Genomic DNA, 16,837 nt, shown 5'->3' with positions numbered 1-16,837 from the left:
TTCAGTGACTGGGATAATTGGGATGGGAGTGTCGGAGACAGTGCGATTGGCACAGGACAGAGTGGAGTTTAGGGCTGTTGTACATAGGGTCGCTCTGAGTCGCAGGTGACTCGACGGCACATAACAACAACAACAACAATCACTCTATTCTACAAGAATGTACCAAGAACCACTTACAAGCCAGGATCTTGTTAAGTATTAGAGACAGAGATAAGAAAGGAGATAAGAAAGTCAGATCATGTATTAATGGGGCTTTTAGTTTAGAGAGTGATGTGAGGGCAGGAGGGCTAAGCAGGCCATTGCAGACAACCACCCTACAAATGAGGGAGCTCAAATATACCAATGACTGTGGGGAAGTACAGGGCAGGGCTTTGCCCTATACATGAGGTTGCTATGAGTCGGAGGTAACTCAATGGAAATTTACAGCAATATGATTGGCAGATAAGGCTGAGCTGTTGGGTGGCACCTTGATGTTCTTCTCAAACATGGTGCTTTGGCATTTATTGATATTTATTTGAGAGAAGCTGCCTCCAAGGAGACAGGCCTAGCTTGCCTCCTCTAGACTATTCCAGAACCACCCCACCCTGGCCCTAAACCATAGGCCCCACTCAGTGGGACAGAGGCCCTACAGCCACCCTCCTTGGTAGGCCATGTGAGCACCAGTTCCTGTGATTGCAGCTCAGCCCCCTGGGGGCTTGTCAAGGTGTGCCTCCAGCTCCAGAGGTCATGCCCTGAGTGCCCCTACCCTTTCCCCAAGCATGACTCTAAGAGAAGGGGCAACCCATCTAAGTCTTGGAAGAGGGAGAAGCAGGCAGAAAAGGGCTCCTGGGAAAACAAGACTGGAAGTGTGAACAGAAGAGAGCAAGGTAAAAGCAGACGGGAAGATGAGGAAGTCATACATCATCTCCACACTGTCAGTTTATTGCCCTTTGGTAGCTCTCATGCTGCTGTAATGCTGGAAGCTATGCCTCCAATATTGCAAATATGGACAGGGCCAACCATGGTGGTTGGTGCTTACAGCCTAGGACAGACCAGCAAGAAAGCACCAGAAATCTGTTTGCAAAAATTAACCCTTGAAAGCCCTGTGATTTATGACAGAATATTGTCTGGAAGATGAGTTCCCTAGATTGGAAGTCACTAAAAAGACCGTGTGGCTGCGACAATGGATTCAAGGATACCAATGACTGTGCAGGTGGCTCGAGATAAGTCAACTTTGCATCCTGTGTAATGATGTTGCCACGGGTTGGAGCTGACTCCATAGGAACTAACAAAACACGCTGACGTTGAGGTGTGTGTAGCATGCTCAGGGTCTTCAAGGTAGTTTAGAATGAATGACATGAGTTCAAGATGGAGAGGGAGAGATGGGCCTCAAGTGAAAAGCGAAGTCCCCAGTAAACCCTGCTAAGGACTATGGACTTTATCCACAAGAGGATTTGAATAAGTCAGCAATCATTTCATGTCTGCATTCAGAAAGTTCTCTCTGAACACAACAAAGCATCATAGAGCAGCTAAAATTAGCAGATTTGCCCAGAGGCACCAGGAGCAGGCATGTTCTCAGAAACTTCCTACGGCGTCAGAAGGTGCTAATCAGAAGGGGTTCCCATTGTCCAAAGCTGGGGCCATTAGGGCATCAGAGGAAGGAATAAGTTTACAGGATGGAGGCATAAAGAATATGTTAAAAACCCGTGAGTTCATCATGATACCAAAAATTTTACTGGCCACTTTTAGAGGATTTTAAAGAACCAACTTGTAAATAAAAATATAAACTGTTTAACAAGCTTTTCTTTTAAGGTCTGTACATTAATAAAATAGTTGATGAAGGATAGATTCTATTTCTAGGAATCCTTTTAATTATAGTTGTCGTTGCTGTTGATTGCCGTCAAGTCGAACACTCCCAGTGATCCTGTGAACAAAAGGCTTGAAGTTTTTCTATAACTATCGTCATTTATCAAAGTTCATAGTGTCTCCAGAGGCATGTTGTTTAGGAAATGGATACCACTCCTGCTTCCAAACCTGTCTTAACCTGGGAGCTCCACCAAACACTATCCTCATGGGTAACCATTATGGCATTTGGCATGCCAATGGCACAAGGTTCAGCATCACAGCAACCCAGGTTACAGCATATTGACAGAATGCTGTACCACATAGAAGAATGTTCCTCCAAAATATAACAACAACTGAGTTTTAAATACAAAGGCCCTCCTTGAGGTCTTGTTGACTGTAAACAAGAGGCTTAAATAAAAAAAAAAACAAAACAAAAACCCAAAACACAAAAAACCAATATAGTATGCCGTTGTTGTTATGTACTATTGAGTTGCCTGCGATGTATAGCACCCTATGTACAACAACTCTGAACCCTTCCCTGTCCTGAGCCAGTCTCACTAATTCCGACCCACCAACCCCCAAAGCCCCAGATACTCTATCAATCCATCTCATTCTAACTAATATATGACTAATAGTAGGGCATTTCTAGTACTTTTGTACACATTGGATATTTTCCACAATTAAAAAAGTTTTTTTAAAAATTGTGCTGTTGATTGGAGAAAGGAAGTGGCAGAAGAATGTGTATTTATAGTCTATGAATATGGCTAATTCTCTTTGTTGGTACTCAAAAGTTGCAAGTTTGAATCCACCTAGAGATATCCCAAAGGCTTTCCCCTTCCCCCAAAATAAGTCAATGAAAACATTCTGGAGCCTGACACACCTGGGGTTACCATGAGTCAGAGCTGACATGACAGCAACTGGTAATTCATTGCAAAGGAATGAAAACGAGCATGAGAGTGAGAAATCTGAAAGTCAGGATGCTGGTTCACTCTCTGAGGAGCCAAAGAAGAAAGATTTCCAAAGAGGCAGAGCAGGGCCTTCAACTGCAACTGCCCAGTGTTGTTTTTGTTGTGTTGTTGTTATGTACAGTAGAGTTGGAACCAACCCATAGCTGACCCTCCGGCAGGTTTTCAGAGGCACTTAGTCACATGGGAGGAGATTGCACATCTTTCTCCCGTGGAGCAGGTGGTGGCCTCGAACCATGTGCCTTTGGGATTTCAGCACAACATCTTGCCATTAGACCACCAGAGCTCCCTACTGTAGTGCCTTTTTAATTTATTTTTTTTTAAATAAACAACTACCTGTAGTGCTTTATTTCTAAAAAAGAAGTCAGGGCAAAGTGTTAAAACATGGGTGACCATGATCTGTGGTGAGTACTTGAGTGCTAGTATATATTTCTCAACACTTTTGATAAAATTTGAAAGTAAAAGAGAGGTAAGGAGGGGAATGGAAAGGAGGCAGGGGGAGAGAAGAAGGGAGGAGGGATGGATGCAAGATCAGGTAGAACTCCAAGAAGGTTGTCCAGAAGGAACCCAGGCTGAGCTACACAGTCTGTGCGTGCTCCAGACAAGAGAGGGTTGATCTCAGAAATGCCTCTGAAGCAGGAGGGAGCAGATGTGGAAACCAGCGCGGATTACCCAGCAAGAAGACACGCTCAGCTTAACTGTGCTTACTCGCTAATGTGTAGTGCACAATTTCGTCCACATCAAAGATGTGGTGAGTTCCATGTGAAATTGTTCAACTCAGATTAGTACATAAGCACAATTAAGCCCATGATTACCTCACTTCCTTTAAACCAGGGCATATCTGGTTTACTGGCTGATGGGTTCCTGCTGGCGGGGTGAGCATGAGAGAAGACTGAGTCCTGGCTGGGCTGAGGGCTGGGAGTGGTGGCCTTTCCACAGCACAGGCCCAGCAGCAGCGGGCGAGCCTTGGATAGGAGATGATGGAGGAGTTCAGGTGGTTGTAAGAGGATAGTTTAGGAAAGGGATACTAACCAGATACACATTCAGTTTCCTAAATTCTTAAATATGCACCTTTGAATTTGAGGCAAATCGTATCTGCTTTGTTAATGTTGTAAAAGTCTGTTGCCACTGAGTCAATGACCCCACATGACACAGAGTAGAAGAGCACTGAGTTTTCACAGCTGTGACCTTTTAGGGGAGAAGACCAGCAGGCCTGTCTTCTAAAGTGCCCCTGAGTGGGTTTGTACAGCCAGCCTTTGGGTTGGTAGGCCTGAGCTTAATGGTTTGTGCCACCTTACGATTTCTTTTTCAAATGATAGTATTCTCTAACTTCTGGTTGATTCTGACTCCTAGTAACCACCTATGACAGAATAGAGCTGCCACTTTCTAGGCAGCAATCTTTTTTAAAAATATAAGTAAAATAGGAAAGTTTAGTGAGACAGAGAAACATTCTCAGAAGGAGAGAGTGGGCCCATACCAGGAGTGGAACCATGAGAATGGACTGGTAATTATCTTTATGGAAGCAGGTTGCTGAGTCTTTCCTTTGAGGAGCTGCTGGATGGATTCAAATCACCAATCTTTTGGTGAGCAGATGCATTAATAGTTTGTGCCTCCAGGGCTTCTTTTCCTTAACCACCCTTAATATAGCAAATAAAAAACACAACTATATTAATCAACTACAATGATGTGTGTCTTAACAATCTTGACACATCCTGTCAAACAGGGCATTATAAAATTTGGATATTGTGTGAACACCGTATTATGCAAAGGCAACCCTCATATTACAAATTCATTCCATTCCTAACTTCCATGGTTTTGCAATTATTTGCTGTGTATTAGAAAGCTGGACAATGGCTAGGGATGATAGGAGAATTGATGTCTTAGAGCCGTGGTGCTGGAGAAGAGTACTGAATATACCATGGACTGCTAGAAGAACAAACAAGTTCATCCTGGAGAGGGTGAGACCAGGCTGCACCTTGGAGGCAAGGATTCCAAAGCTTTGTTGGACATCTTTTGGACACGTTGTAAGGAAGAATCAGTCCTTGGAGAGGGACATCATGCTTGGGAGGGTAGAGGGACAGTGCAGGAGAGGAAGACCCTCAATGAGATGGATTGATTCAGTGACTGGGGTAATGGGGGTGGGTGTGTCAGAGACGATAAGATTGGCACAGGATAGAGTAGGGTTTAGGGCTGTTGTACATAGAGTCGCTATGAGTTGCAGGTGACTCGACAGCATGTAACACCAACAACCAAATCTTTAAGTCCAATTTGTGTATAAGTCAGAACAGTTTAATTTGGTTTATATCAGTTAGCTAAATATTTGCTATAGTATATAGTGTACTTTCTGTGGATTAAAAACATTAAAGAAACATTTCTAAATACACTAAAGTATTTTCGCTTACTCTTACCCCTTGCTGTCAAGTTTAAACCAACTCATAGCTGATCCTCCAGTGGATTTTCAAAGGCTGTAAGTTGCACCGGAGGAGACTGACCATCTTTCTCACTTGAAGAAAATGGTGGATTTGAACTGCTTGCCTTTGAGTTGGCAGTGCAACTCCCTAACCACTAGCCCACCAGAACTTCCTTATAAAAATAGGTAATCTCCTGTCATGTGATTAACTGTCTAAAAACTCACCGGAGGGTCAGCTATGGGTCGATTCCCACTCTGTGGTGCACAACAGCAACATAATAATAATATTTGTAACAATAATAATGTTTTGAGGCAGGCTCCAATGTAGCACCTCTCTGCTATGAATTTTTTTCTATGCATTTTTAATATAATAAACTTTAAGGGAATTGAGACCATAGACATACTTGTGGTCAAATGTTGCCCAAGTGGACATTATGCAGTACATGACTGTATATGTAGAAATTACAGCTAAGAAAATACTACCGAGCACATTTGCTCTGTAAGAAATAGGACACCTTGAGCTGGCAATAGTGGTTTTTGGGTTTTTTTGTGAGGTAGTACATTTGAATGGAGGCGATAACAAAAGTTTAGGATTGACACATTCCTAAATTAGATTAATTGTGTCAAAGGAACTTTGGTGGCATAGTGTGTAATGTATTGGGCTGCTAGCTGGAAGGCTCTACCATTAAGAGTCAGAATTCACTAGACAGTGTGTTTGGTTTGAGTTATACAAGTACCACTAGGTCTCTCCCCAAGCTATGTGTTGAAATTTTTGTTAGGTTAGGTGCTGTTGAGTCAAAAACAATCCGTAGTGTCCCTGTGAACAACAGATCTGAATCCTGTCCTGTCCTGTACCATCCTCACACTTCCTGACACACTAGAGCCCATTGCAGCAGTCACTGTGTCAATTTACCTGGACCCCTATATCTGTGGTTTCCCACTACAGCTTTTTGCATATTCCTTTATAATACTTTGCTTTGTCTTCTCCTGCTGCCCTTTGAAATCTTCTATTCGTCTCTTTTACTTCAACAATTCTTGCCTTTATTTTGGCTTCTCAGTGTCTGAATGCAATGTTCAGAGTCTCTTATGGCATCTATTTTGGTCTTTTCTTTCTTCCTTGTCTTTGTAATGACCTTTTGCTTTCTTAATAGATGATATTCTTGGTGTCATCTGACAACTCTTTTGGTGTTTTTTTAATCAGGTTGGATAGACTCAAGGTTATATTTTCATTCTTATGGACTTAATTTCATTTTCTTCAACTTCAATTTGAACTTGCACACGACTAATTGGTGGTGTGTTCCATAGTCAGTACCTGGCCTGGTTTTGATTGAGCTTCGCCAAGGATTCTTTTCACAGGTATATTGAATCGGATTCCTGTGTAGTCCATCAGGTGAGGTCAATGTATTGCTTGTGGTATTTTTTTTAATTAATTTTAATGAAAGTTTACAGAGACTTAGGGTTTCCAGTCATTCATTGTTGCACTTTTCTCCCTGCCCACACCCTCCCCCCCAATTCACTCTTCTCCTTGAAAAGTAAAAGAAAAACTCTTTCATTGTTGTACAATCCCTCCATCCAAGTCCACTCCACTGTGCAACCTTCCTTCTGGACTCCTGCATTGACAATAACACCTAATCATATATCCCTTTTAAACAGTTCTTTCCCTCATCTGTTTCAATGCAGTATATGTCATTCATCCCCTTCTTCTCTGTCTTCCTTCAAGCCCAATATCAGTTCCATTTTACAATAGTAGCTCTATGCAATATTTGCCCCTTTGTGACTGAGATATTTCACTCAGCATAATGTCCTCCAGCATCACCCATCTTGTATAATATTTTATGAGTTCCTTGTTTTTCAATGCAGTGTAGTATTTCATTGTGTGAATATACCACAGCTTCTCTATCCATTCGTTTGTTGATGGGCACTTGGGTTGTTTCCAGCTCTTTGCTATTGCGAACAAAACCACAATAAACATGGGTGTGCATATTGCTTGTGTTTTTAAAAGAAGGTTTTTGCAGTGAATAAATCATTGATTGTACAAAGTTCAATCATTCGATGTCCAGCCTCATTTCCATCACCAAGTCTGTAATTTATGATTATCAGTCTCTCTTCTTTGTTTCCAACTTTTGCATTCCAGTCCCTAATTGTTATTAATGGATCTTGATTACATGTTCAGTCAATTTCCAACTGTGAATAATAAAAATCCTTCATTTCCTCCTCCTTGGCTTTAGTTGTTGGTGCCTGAAGTTGAATAATAGTTGTATTACAGGTCTGCCTTGTATGCATGAGGATAGTATGCTGTTACTCACAGCTTTATTCTTCAGGATGAGTTATGAAATTGTCTTTTTTACTATGGATACAATGCCACTCTTCCTTAATTTGTTATGAAGGAATGTGCAAAGAGCTGGAGCTGGAAAACAAAAAGGGAAGAACTACCTGGGCATTTCTTAAGAAAAACAAATTCAAGCCTCAAATTGCAATACTGAAGGATGCCTTGGGCAAAATCCTGAATGACCCAGTAAACATCAAAAGAAGATAGGGTGGAAATCCAATGAGTCACTGCACTGTAAAGAATTGGTGGATACAGAACCATTTCAGGAAATAGCATATAATATGGAAACAATGGTGATGAGTGAAGTTCAAGCTGCATTGAAGGCATTAGAGAAAAATAGGGCCTGGCAATTGATGAGATCCAAGTGACGTATTTCAACAATCAGATGTAGCTCTGGACTCGTTCATGAGTCTATGCCAGGAAACTTGGAGGATGGCTACCTGGAAAAGATCCATATTTCTTCCCATTCTCAGAAAAAGTGATGCAACAGAATATGACAGTTACAGAACAACATCATTAATATCAGAAGCAAGTAATATCTTGCTGAAGATTATTTTTGAAGTGGCTAGAACAGTACATAGAGAACTGCCAGAAATTCAGGCTAGATTTAAAAACAAAGGAGGTCTATTTGTGTTTTGTGATTATGCAAAGGCTTTTGACGGTGGGAATCATACCAAATTATGGTTGACATTGAGAAGAAAGGGAATCTCAGAACACTAAATTGTGCTTATGCCTATGCCTTGACCAAGAAGCTGTTGTATGAGCAGAACAAGGAAATCCTGTATTTTTTTTTTCTCTCATGTATCATCAAATCATATCTGACTGGCACATAAGGAGACTGCCCCTCCTTCTCCAGCGGAGGATCTGGTGGATTTGAACCATGCATCTTTGGGATTTACAGTGCAGCTTCTTGCCACTAAGCCACCAGAGCTCCCTCAAAATCTTGGATTTTTTAAAGTGAAGAACGGTGTGTCAGGGCTTCATCCTTTCTCCATACCTATTCAATCTGTATGCAGAACAAATCATTCGAGAAGCTGGAGTATATGAACAAGAATGTAGCATCAGGCTTGGAGGAAGACTTATCAATAACCTGCGTTATGCAGATGACACAACCTTGCTTGCTGAAAATGAGAACTTGAAACACTTGCCACAGAAGGTCAGAGCCTTCAATATGGGTTACATCACAACATCAAGAAAAGAAAAATCCTTATTACCAGGCCAGTAAGTAACATTATGTTTGATGGAGAAGAGAGAAATTGTCAATAATTTCATATTGCTTGGATCCACAATCAACACCCTTGGCACAAGCAGTGAGGAAATCAAAAGAACATAGTGCATTGGAAAGTCTGCAGTCAGGGCCCTCTCCAAAGTATTGAAAGGCGGCAATGATAAAAGCTGAAGGTGTACTTTATTCAAATCATAATCTTTTCAACTAATTGCTATGCAGCTAAAAGTTGGACAGTGGATAAAGATGAAAGAAGAATGGATGACTTTGAGTTGTGATATTGAAGAAAAGTGTTGAATATTCCATGGACGGCCAAAATGACAAACAAATATGTCTTGGAAAAGGTGTAGCCAGGGTCCTTCTTGGAGACAAGAATGAAACTTCTCACATATTTTGGGCATGTTGTTAGAAGGGACAAGTCCTTGGAAAAGGACATCATGCTTGAAAAGATAATCAGTGAAGGAAGGAAAGACTCCCAAGGAGATGGATTTATAGACTGACTTTAACTGTAGGCTTGAATATGTCATAGATGGCCAGTATGGCACAGGATAGGGTAAGGTTCAGATTCATTGTCATAAAGTTGCTATGAGTGGTAGTACACTCAAGGACACTTAATAACAACAGCATGGTTAAAGAAAAGATTGAAGTTGTCAAGGATTTAATGTTTCTTGGATCCATAATTAACACTCATAATACCAGCGGGGATTTTCAATACCAGCAGCCAAGAAGTGAAAATCTACTGTCAAGGACTTTCTCCAAAGTGCTAAAGAGTAACGATGACAGTTTAAAGACTAAGGTGCACCTGATCCAAGTCATGGTATTTTCAATTACTTTCTATACATTTGAAAGACAGTGATCAAGGATGACAAAAGAAGAATCAATGCCTTTGAATCATGATGTTAGCAAAGAATACTGGATATACACTATGGACTGCCTTAAAAAGCAAACAAGTCTTGGAGGAAGAACAAACAGAGTGATCCTTGGAGGCAAAGATAGTAAAAGTTGATTTCACATACTTTGGACATGTTGTCAGGAGAGGTCAGCCCTTGGAAAAGGACATCAAGGTGGCGAGGAGGGAGGGTCAGAGAAAGAGATGAAGACCTTCAACAAGTCAACTAAAACAATGACTTTAACAGCGGGCTGGGACATATATCAGAGACTGGGAGGTTGGAGTAAGTCCTGTCAACTTGATAGCGCCTAAAAAAAACCTGGGATGGGAGTCCGTTTGGAAATAAAAACTAAAAAAAAGAAAAAAAATCTTAGGTCTTGCCATCCAGATTGTAGGTCTAATTACTTCTGAGCTGTAACAGATCAGACTAGACATAGATAAGCCTAAGAGGGACAGGGGAGGTAGACAGATGTGAAGTGAGGCTCATGAGCAGCTAAGGTCTAAGATATCTGAGACAACCTGAAAGCAAGGCATCTGCACACCCAAGACTATGATTTGAACTGTTAGTTTTCAGAACTGTGAGAAAATAAATTTCTATTCTTGAAAGTCATTTGCTTGTAGTATTTGTGTTAGAGCAGCACTAGGCAACGGGAACACCGAGGGACTTCAGAAAGCTGCACACCTGCGTCTCTCCCACAGCCCATTTCCCATGGGGCTTTGATGCACAACCCCCAGGGGTCCCAGCACCTCCAGGACGGAACCCTGTTGCTGCTGCCAGCCATGCCCCTCAGGGTGTCCAGGTGGAGCTGCAGGTAAACACCATGGACATAGGCGGCACTTGAAGCCCTGGAGTTGCTGGGGGCCAGGGGGCAGAAAGTGGAGGTCTGTGACAAAGACCCAAAGAACATCATTGGCAGGTGGGCCTAGATGAGGAGTTATGGAAGAGTTGGAAGGAAGAGGAAAGCAGTGGCCACGGAGGTGGGGTGCAGGTGAATTCCTGATGCCAACGCTGCTTAATCCTGAGCAGGAGGAGTGGGAGATGGCTTCAAGATGATTTTAGAAGGGCAGTTTCAGGGACATGGTGACCAGCGGTGTCTCCTGGTCTCTCGGAGCCTCCGTTTCTCCCACTGCAGGCTAATGAGGCTGAAGACGCCCCATCTGTCAGCCCTGTGCCCCGCCGCCATATACACACGCCGGCAAGGCAGAAGGGTCTTTGTCTCCACCCTGGGCTGGGTGTTTTCCTAGGTTCCTTTCATTCTTCTCCTTATTTTATTCCCAAGGACTCAGAGCTGGGGCTGGGATAGGAAGAGCTTGGGGCAGGCAGAGGCCTGCTCCAAAAGCTTGGCTTTGCTATTCTAAAACTCCATTCCTCAGCAGATACACACACAAGAGGCTTCAGATAAACAGTGGCAGATGCAATCCTAAACCTAAATACACAACTTCTCCTTACAGGGACACTTCAACGTCACTCACACAGACACACACCAGACCCCATGGGCCAACTCCAGCCCTACAGGCCGGCTCTTCCCAGTCTCCTGTCATTCTCTCTCGACCTCCCTGAAAACCGCAATGATGCCTGCCATTGTCTGTGACACTGATTCTTACTGATGGTGGCCATTGCTTGTCATTCTTCTCCAGAGCAGGTGGAAGGATTCAAACTGATGACTTTTTGTGTAGCGGTACAACACATAACAGCCTGTGCTATCGGAATACTCTCAAATCTCCCCAAGGGAGGATGGAGATAAGTGGTCACATAGGTGACATCAAAGGAGCAGTCACAGAGGCAGCCAACCACGAGTGGGTGACCAGCAGCAGCTAATGCCAGACCAAGGACAGAAATGAGTCCCACAGATTTGGTCACTAGTGGCTCTGGTACGGGTGGCAGAAGCCAGGCTGCTGAGTCAAGGAGGAAGTAGTGAGGCTGTGGGGACTGCCAGTGTAGACGACGCCTTCTGGGATGTAGCCAGGCAGAGGGCTGGGAAAGGCGCAGGAAGGAGGGAGGGACACTGGGTCTGAAGGTAGTGGGGATACACAAAACAAATCTGAAGAGTGAGTGAACACATGAAAAGAAAATTAGATAGAGGAGGGAGAGTTTTTCTCATGTGTACAAGGTGAATAATAATAATACTACCTCATAGGGTCATCGTGAGGAGCCCTTAGGGAAGTGTCTGCTGTATACGAAGTGCCATTTAATGACAGGAAAGAAAATAAAACTAAAGTCCAAACAGCAACCGTAACACATTGGGTGACATTGGAAGCATCCTAAAACCAAAATCTAAACTTGTTACTGTCAAGCAGATTTTTCACAAGGCCTTTCAGAAACAGATCACCAGGCCTCTGGGCGGGTTCAAACCTCTAAACTTTCCGTTTACTTGTTGAGCCTTTAACCATATGAAGCACCCAAAGACTCCAAATGCTTCTTGCAAGCTTTCTAACACCTAGCCCAGAGTAGCAACTTCTCTTCATCTTCAGGCCTCATGCTGTGGAATACAAGATTCCCTGAGGGAAAGAAAAACTCACATGAATATCCTGGGCCTTCCAACTACCATAGATTAAGCTCAGGACAGATAGAAAAGGAGAAGAAAAGGAAAAAGGAGAGGAAGCAGGATGGCTGTTCTATAACCTAGGATTGGAGTCCCTTGTAGACTCTTGCTCTATCCTAGTTCACTATAGAGACGTCATTTCTTCAGAGTGTGTAAAAGACAGCAGGTGGACTTGGTTGGGCCTCATGAACACAAATCTCAACATTTTGAAGTCCAGGGTCATTGTCTAGATGTCCTCCAGGCGACCATCACCAAGTTGTTGTTTAACGTCGAGTTGGAACCGACCCATAGCCGACTCTGGTGGGTTTTCAGAAGCAGTTAAATTGCACGGGATGAGATTGCCCATCCTTCTCCCGCAGAGCAGCTGGTGGCCTCAAACCATGTGCCTTCAGATTACAATGCAGCTTCTTGTCACTAGGTCACTAGAGCTCAACCATCACCATAGAACTTCATATCCCAGCTAGCCGAGACTGACATCCCACCCAAGCCCGGGTCCTGGGAAAGGGGACGTGGGACTGAGCTAGGCACCAAGGCCCTTCCCCATTTGCCCTGGTACTCACTTCAGAGCTCTCCACCACCTGCTCCAAGTACTTGTTGAAGACGGAGTAGCCCTGCAGCTTGGAACTCAGGTGCTGGTGCTCCAGCCGCAGGGCCCCCAACTCCTGCTTGGCCTTGGTCAGCTCCCGCATGCGCTGCCGCTTGAGCATTCGCTCCTTGTTGGCCTTCTTCAGAGCGCGGATCCGCTTCTGGTCATTCTCCTGGACGAGGGCAGGGGCGCCTGTCAGCCCACAGTCCCCACTCCAGCAAGGCCCCAGTTTGCTGGGCAGGGAAGGCTGGGCCACCCACGGAAAGAGGATCTCCAAGGACATTTGAAATTAGTTAAGAGGGTGTCTGTGTACTGAGTTGGGGTTCAGGAGGTTGCAAGGACAGAGATTTAGACAACTGTCAAGAGACAGCCTTGGGGGACTGAACAGGAAATTATTCTGCTTCTGGCTTTGGGGAGTGGACTGGGAAGGGTTGTGGAGAGAACTCAGCCCTGGGGAAGGCTTAGAAAGACCAGAACTGGAGATTTGCTGACAGAGCTTCTGACATGTCTGCCCGTAGTTGAAGTCATCTGTCATGGGGTAGTTTCCTGGGCCCAGAGCCAGCAGGCTCCAATTTTCTTCCAACTTTATGCTGGTGTCTCAGTTTCTCCAACTACAAGAATGAGAGACAGAGGCTCTTCTCTGACTTCCAGAAGCTGCGGAAGCTGTGCTTGAGCTGTAGCTAACTGAGGAAGGAGACGGCCTGGTCCAGAGGAGGACGAAGCCATCAGGGGGAGGAAGAAGACATTGCAGAGTCTCCTTGCCAGAGCTCAGACCAGCACCAGGCCAGGGCTGAAGGAGAGGGCACAGGCGATGTGGCACCCAGGTGACACGAGGCTCAGCTACTGCCATTAGGCCATCCTACTTGCTTCTCTCACAGCCAGGCGTCCCTCCAATATGTAGCCACTCTGTGCCCCTGAGCTTTGTAAAATGACTGATGTTGGGATCACCCACAGGCCTGCTGAAAGACCCCAAGAGTTCCTGAAATCCGGGAACCTGTGATGAGGACTTTGGGGTGCTGATGCTGCTGGTCCTTTGGGAACCACTTCGAGGACCTCTCACCCCAAACCTCCTGCTGCTCCAGCCACTCCATGGGCCTTTCTCTGCTCAGTAAAAGAATGTCCAGTTAACGGATTTACTTTCCTATCTGGTTTAGGCACAAGTGTGGCAGGAGAAGCTTCTGCAGCCGTGGATGGCAGCGATCCCTGGATCAGGGCCAGCCACTCAAGGGTTCGATAAGTGCCGGCTGGATTGAAGATGATGGAATCTCTCCTCAAGGACTCATTGAATGATGCTGTCTGGGAATAGACTGTGGTGTCTGCTCCTGTGAGCATTTCCTGTCTGGATGCTTAGCGTAAGAATGCGGGGCAGGGTGGGAACCGCAAGTGCCCAACTTTAATTCTGATGTATTCATTCACTCATTCACTGGATACCAGCAAGTTAAAAAGGAATGGCAGTCTGGGGACTGGGGAGGGCAGAGATAGACAGGCAAACAGGAAGGAGGAAGTATCTAGCATTGCTGGATCACTGTCCAGACATCTAGCCTGGGGAAAGAAGTCAGTCAAAGTGAGAGGTGCAGGGGTGGGGGGTGGGGTGGGGAGAGGTGGCTGGAGGAGGAGGAGAATGAGGAGGGGAGGAAGAAAGGAGAAGGGAGAGAAGCAGGGGGTAAAGGAAGGAAGAAGGAGAGGATGACTGGCAGGGGAAGGAGAAAGGAGAGAGAATAGGAAGAGGAAGGGAAGAAGGGGCAAGGGGAGGAGAGAGGAGAGGGCAATTTGCCAGTCTGCAGAGTGTGGGTCCCTCCGGGTGGTGCTGCGGGCCATACCCCGACACACCTGGATGAATTGCTCAAACTTCTGGATGTGAGACTTCAGCTGGGCCTCCTTGATGCCAAGTTCCTCCCAGCGCAGATTCAAGGCTTCCATCTTGCGTTTAAATGTCTAGAGGTTGGGGAATGTAGAGTGGTCGTGAAGGCCCAGATACATGTCCCATGAGGAAGGTCCCAGTGTCCCCTGCCCACAGCTCCCATCCCCAGGCCTGGGAGGGTATGTACCGGGCTATGGGGCCTCCCTCCTCTACCCCATGGCCGGCTCGGAGCAGCACATTGCAGTACAGTGGTAGCACCAGAGACGTGGACCTGTTGTGCCCTGTCCCCTCTGCCGAACCTCCTTCTTCTCCTCCATGGCTTGGTGCACGACCTTGGCCTCCTTCTTCTTCTCCAATAACCGAATGGATGGAGACTCCAACTGCTCCTCAATGGAGGGGAACTTCCTGCTCAAGACACCAGCAGGAGGGGCATGTGGGCCCTGGATGCTCGGTGCAGGGTGGGACTGGGTGCTAACTAGTGGAGCTAGATATGCACAGGGAGAAAGGAGTCCTCTCCCTCCACCTAAATGAAAGGGCAAGAGTGTGAAGAAGAAAAGCATGCTAGTGTTCAGGGAGTGAACCAGGACAAAGTGGTAAGGGTGTATGAATGAGGATGATGGAGGTGGACCAGTGCTGATGGGGCAAGATGACTTAGAGGCGGGCACAGGCTGGTGGGGTGGTGGGTCCGGGCTCCCCAGTACTCACTGTAGCAGCTGTAGCAACCGCTCCCCATACTGCAGCCGGAAGTACTCGGCCAGATCTTCCTCTTCCATGATTCCCAGACTCATGGCTGCTGTGGCCCCCCAGCCCAGGCAGCTGGATTTTCACACTGAAATGGTGGGTGTCGGGTCCCCAGAAGTGATGGCAGGGCTCTGCGTTCCCTCCTGCCCCTGCTTCTTGTCTCCTAAGCGTATAGAGGGAGTCTCAGATTAGAAGCTCAGTCCAAGATGGCTGGAGACAGACTTGACTGTCCAGGATGATGTGCTGGCCAGTGATAAGATGTTCTGGTTACCTGGCAACAAGCTGTTTGGTTCTCTGGACTGCAGGGAAACCAAATTTGCCTTCTGACCCCTGCCCCATGACCCTCTTGCGAGGATTCTACTTCCTGCTTCCACCCTCGCTCCTGAGGAACTCTGGGAGGAAGTGAGGCCTGAGTAGATGCTGGTTGTCATCACACCCAGCGTTGGGTGGCAGGGCTGGTGGCTTGGCTGACATAATGGATCAAGGGGGTTATCTTTATGAGAGAACCAAATCCTGAGCACCTGCTGGGCTCAGGTGGGCCTCTGACAGGTGGTCTAGGAGAAAGGAGGAGAGGAGGTGGGATGGAGTGGGCAGAGGAACAAAGTGGTGGTTTAGTGGATAAAGAGATGTGCTACAGACACATAGGCAGCTGGTTTGAATCCACCACCTGCTGCTGCCATTGCTGTACCATTGAGTCAGAACCGACACATAGCTGACCCTCCAGAGGGTTTTCAGAGGCAGTAAGTCACGGTGGAGGAAACTGACCATCTTTCTCCAGCAGAGCAGCTGGTGGATTCAAACCACAGGCCTTCTGGTTGGCAGTGCAATTCCTTACTACCTGCCAGAGCTCCCTATCGCTACCCCTTTTAGCTGCTTCTCTGGAGAAAGATGGGCAACCTCCTCGTGTGTGATTTACAGCCTCTGAAAACCCATTGGCTGGTCAGCTACGAGTCAGTTCTGACTCAGCAATCAGCGCTGAGGGAGAGGCACCCAGAAAGGCAAGAACATAGAGACCAACTGCCCCACTGTGAGCTTCTTGGATTATAAATTTTTCAAGAAATATCAAAACCGGGTCACGTGTATTTCACACATTGCAAATGCTTTTATTATTAGTTAATGACGGCTCCTTCTTTGACCCTGCCGGGTTAAATGCACACGCTTATTTGGCTTTAGGTCCAACGTCTGGATGTGGGCTCCAGGCAAGGCTCTGGCTGGGAGATAACTGACGCCCTCCACCTCCCCTAGTCCTCACGCAGATGCCCCCATGCTTCCTGGCTCCCTGCATGGAAGGGGAACCCAGGTAGGGCGGTGGGTCTCCTCCACGTGGGATTGTGGGTTTCCAGCTGGGTCTCTTCCAGGTGGGGTGTGGGTCTCCAGCCAACCTAGGGGAGCAGCAACTGCCCTCAGCCGCGTGGCTGGTCCTCTCGCGCCCCCTGCCGGCCGCCTGCCTGCTCGCATTGCGAG

General features: G+C 46.0%; 1 protein-coding gene across 2 annotated transcripts in view; it reads right to left on the bottom strand.

Annotated features, from left to right (window-relative positions):
- CCDC42 (coiled-coil domain containing 42) overlaps positions 1 to 15,420 on the bottom strand; it is a 22,416-nt gene extending 6,996 nt beyond the window's left edge. For both annotated transcript variants that reach the window (XM_006900504.1, XM_006900505.1), the window contains exons 1-4: positions 15,338 to 15,420; positions 14,932 to 15,037; positions 14,602 to 14,706; positions 12,746 to 12,943 (exon numbers count right to left, since the gene is read on the bottom strand). In XM_006900504.1, coding sequence (XP_006900566.1) covers positions 12,746 to 12,943; positions 14,602 to 14,706; positions 14,932 to 15,037; positions 15,338 to 15,420 — 492 coding nt within the window. The remainder of the gene's footprint in view (positions 1 to 12,745; positions 12,944 to 14,601; positions 14,707 to 14,931; positions 15,038 to 15,337) is intronic.
- Between the last annotated feature and the right edge of the window lie 1,417 nt (positions 15,421 to 16,837).

Source organism: Elephantulus edwardii, unplaced genomic scaffold (assembly GCF_000299155.1).
Source record: "Elephantulus edwardii isolate Elephantulus edwardi_28Jun2011 unplaced genomic scaffold, EleEdw1.0 scaffold00286, whole genome shotgun sequence".
Lineage (NCBI taxonomy): Eukaryota > Metazoa > Chordata > Mammalia > Macroscelidea > Macroscelididae > Elephantulus > Elephantulus edwardii.
This window is presented reverse-complemented; position numbering and strand designations above follow the sequence as displayed.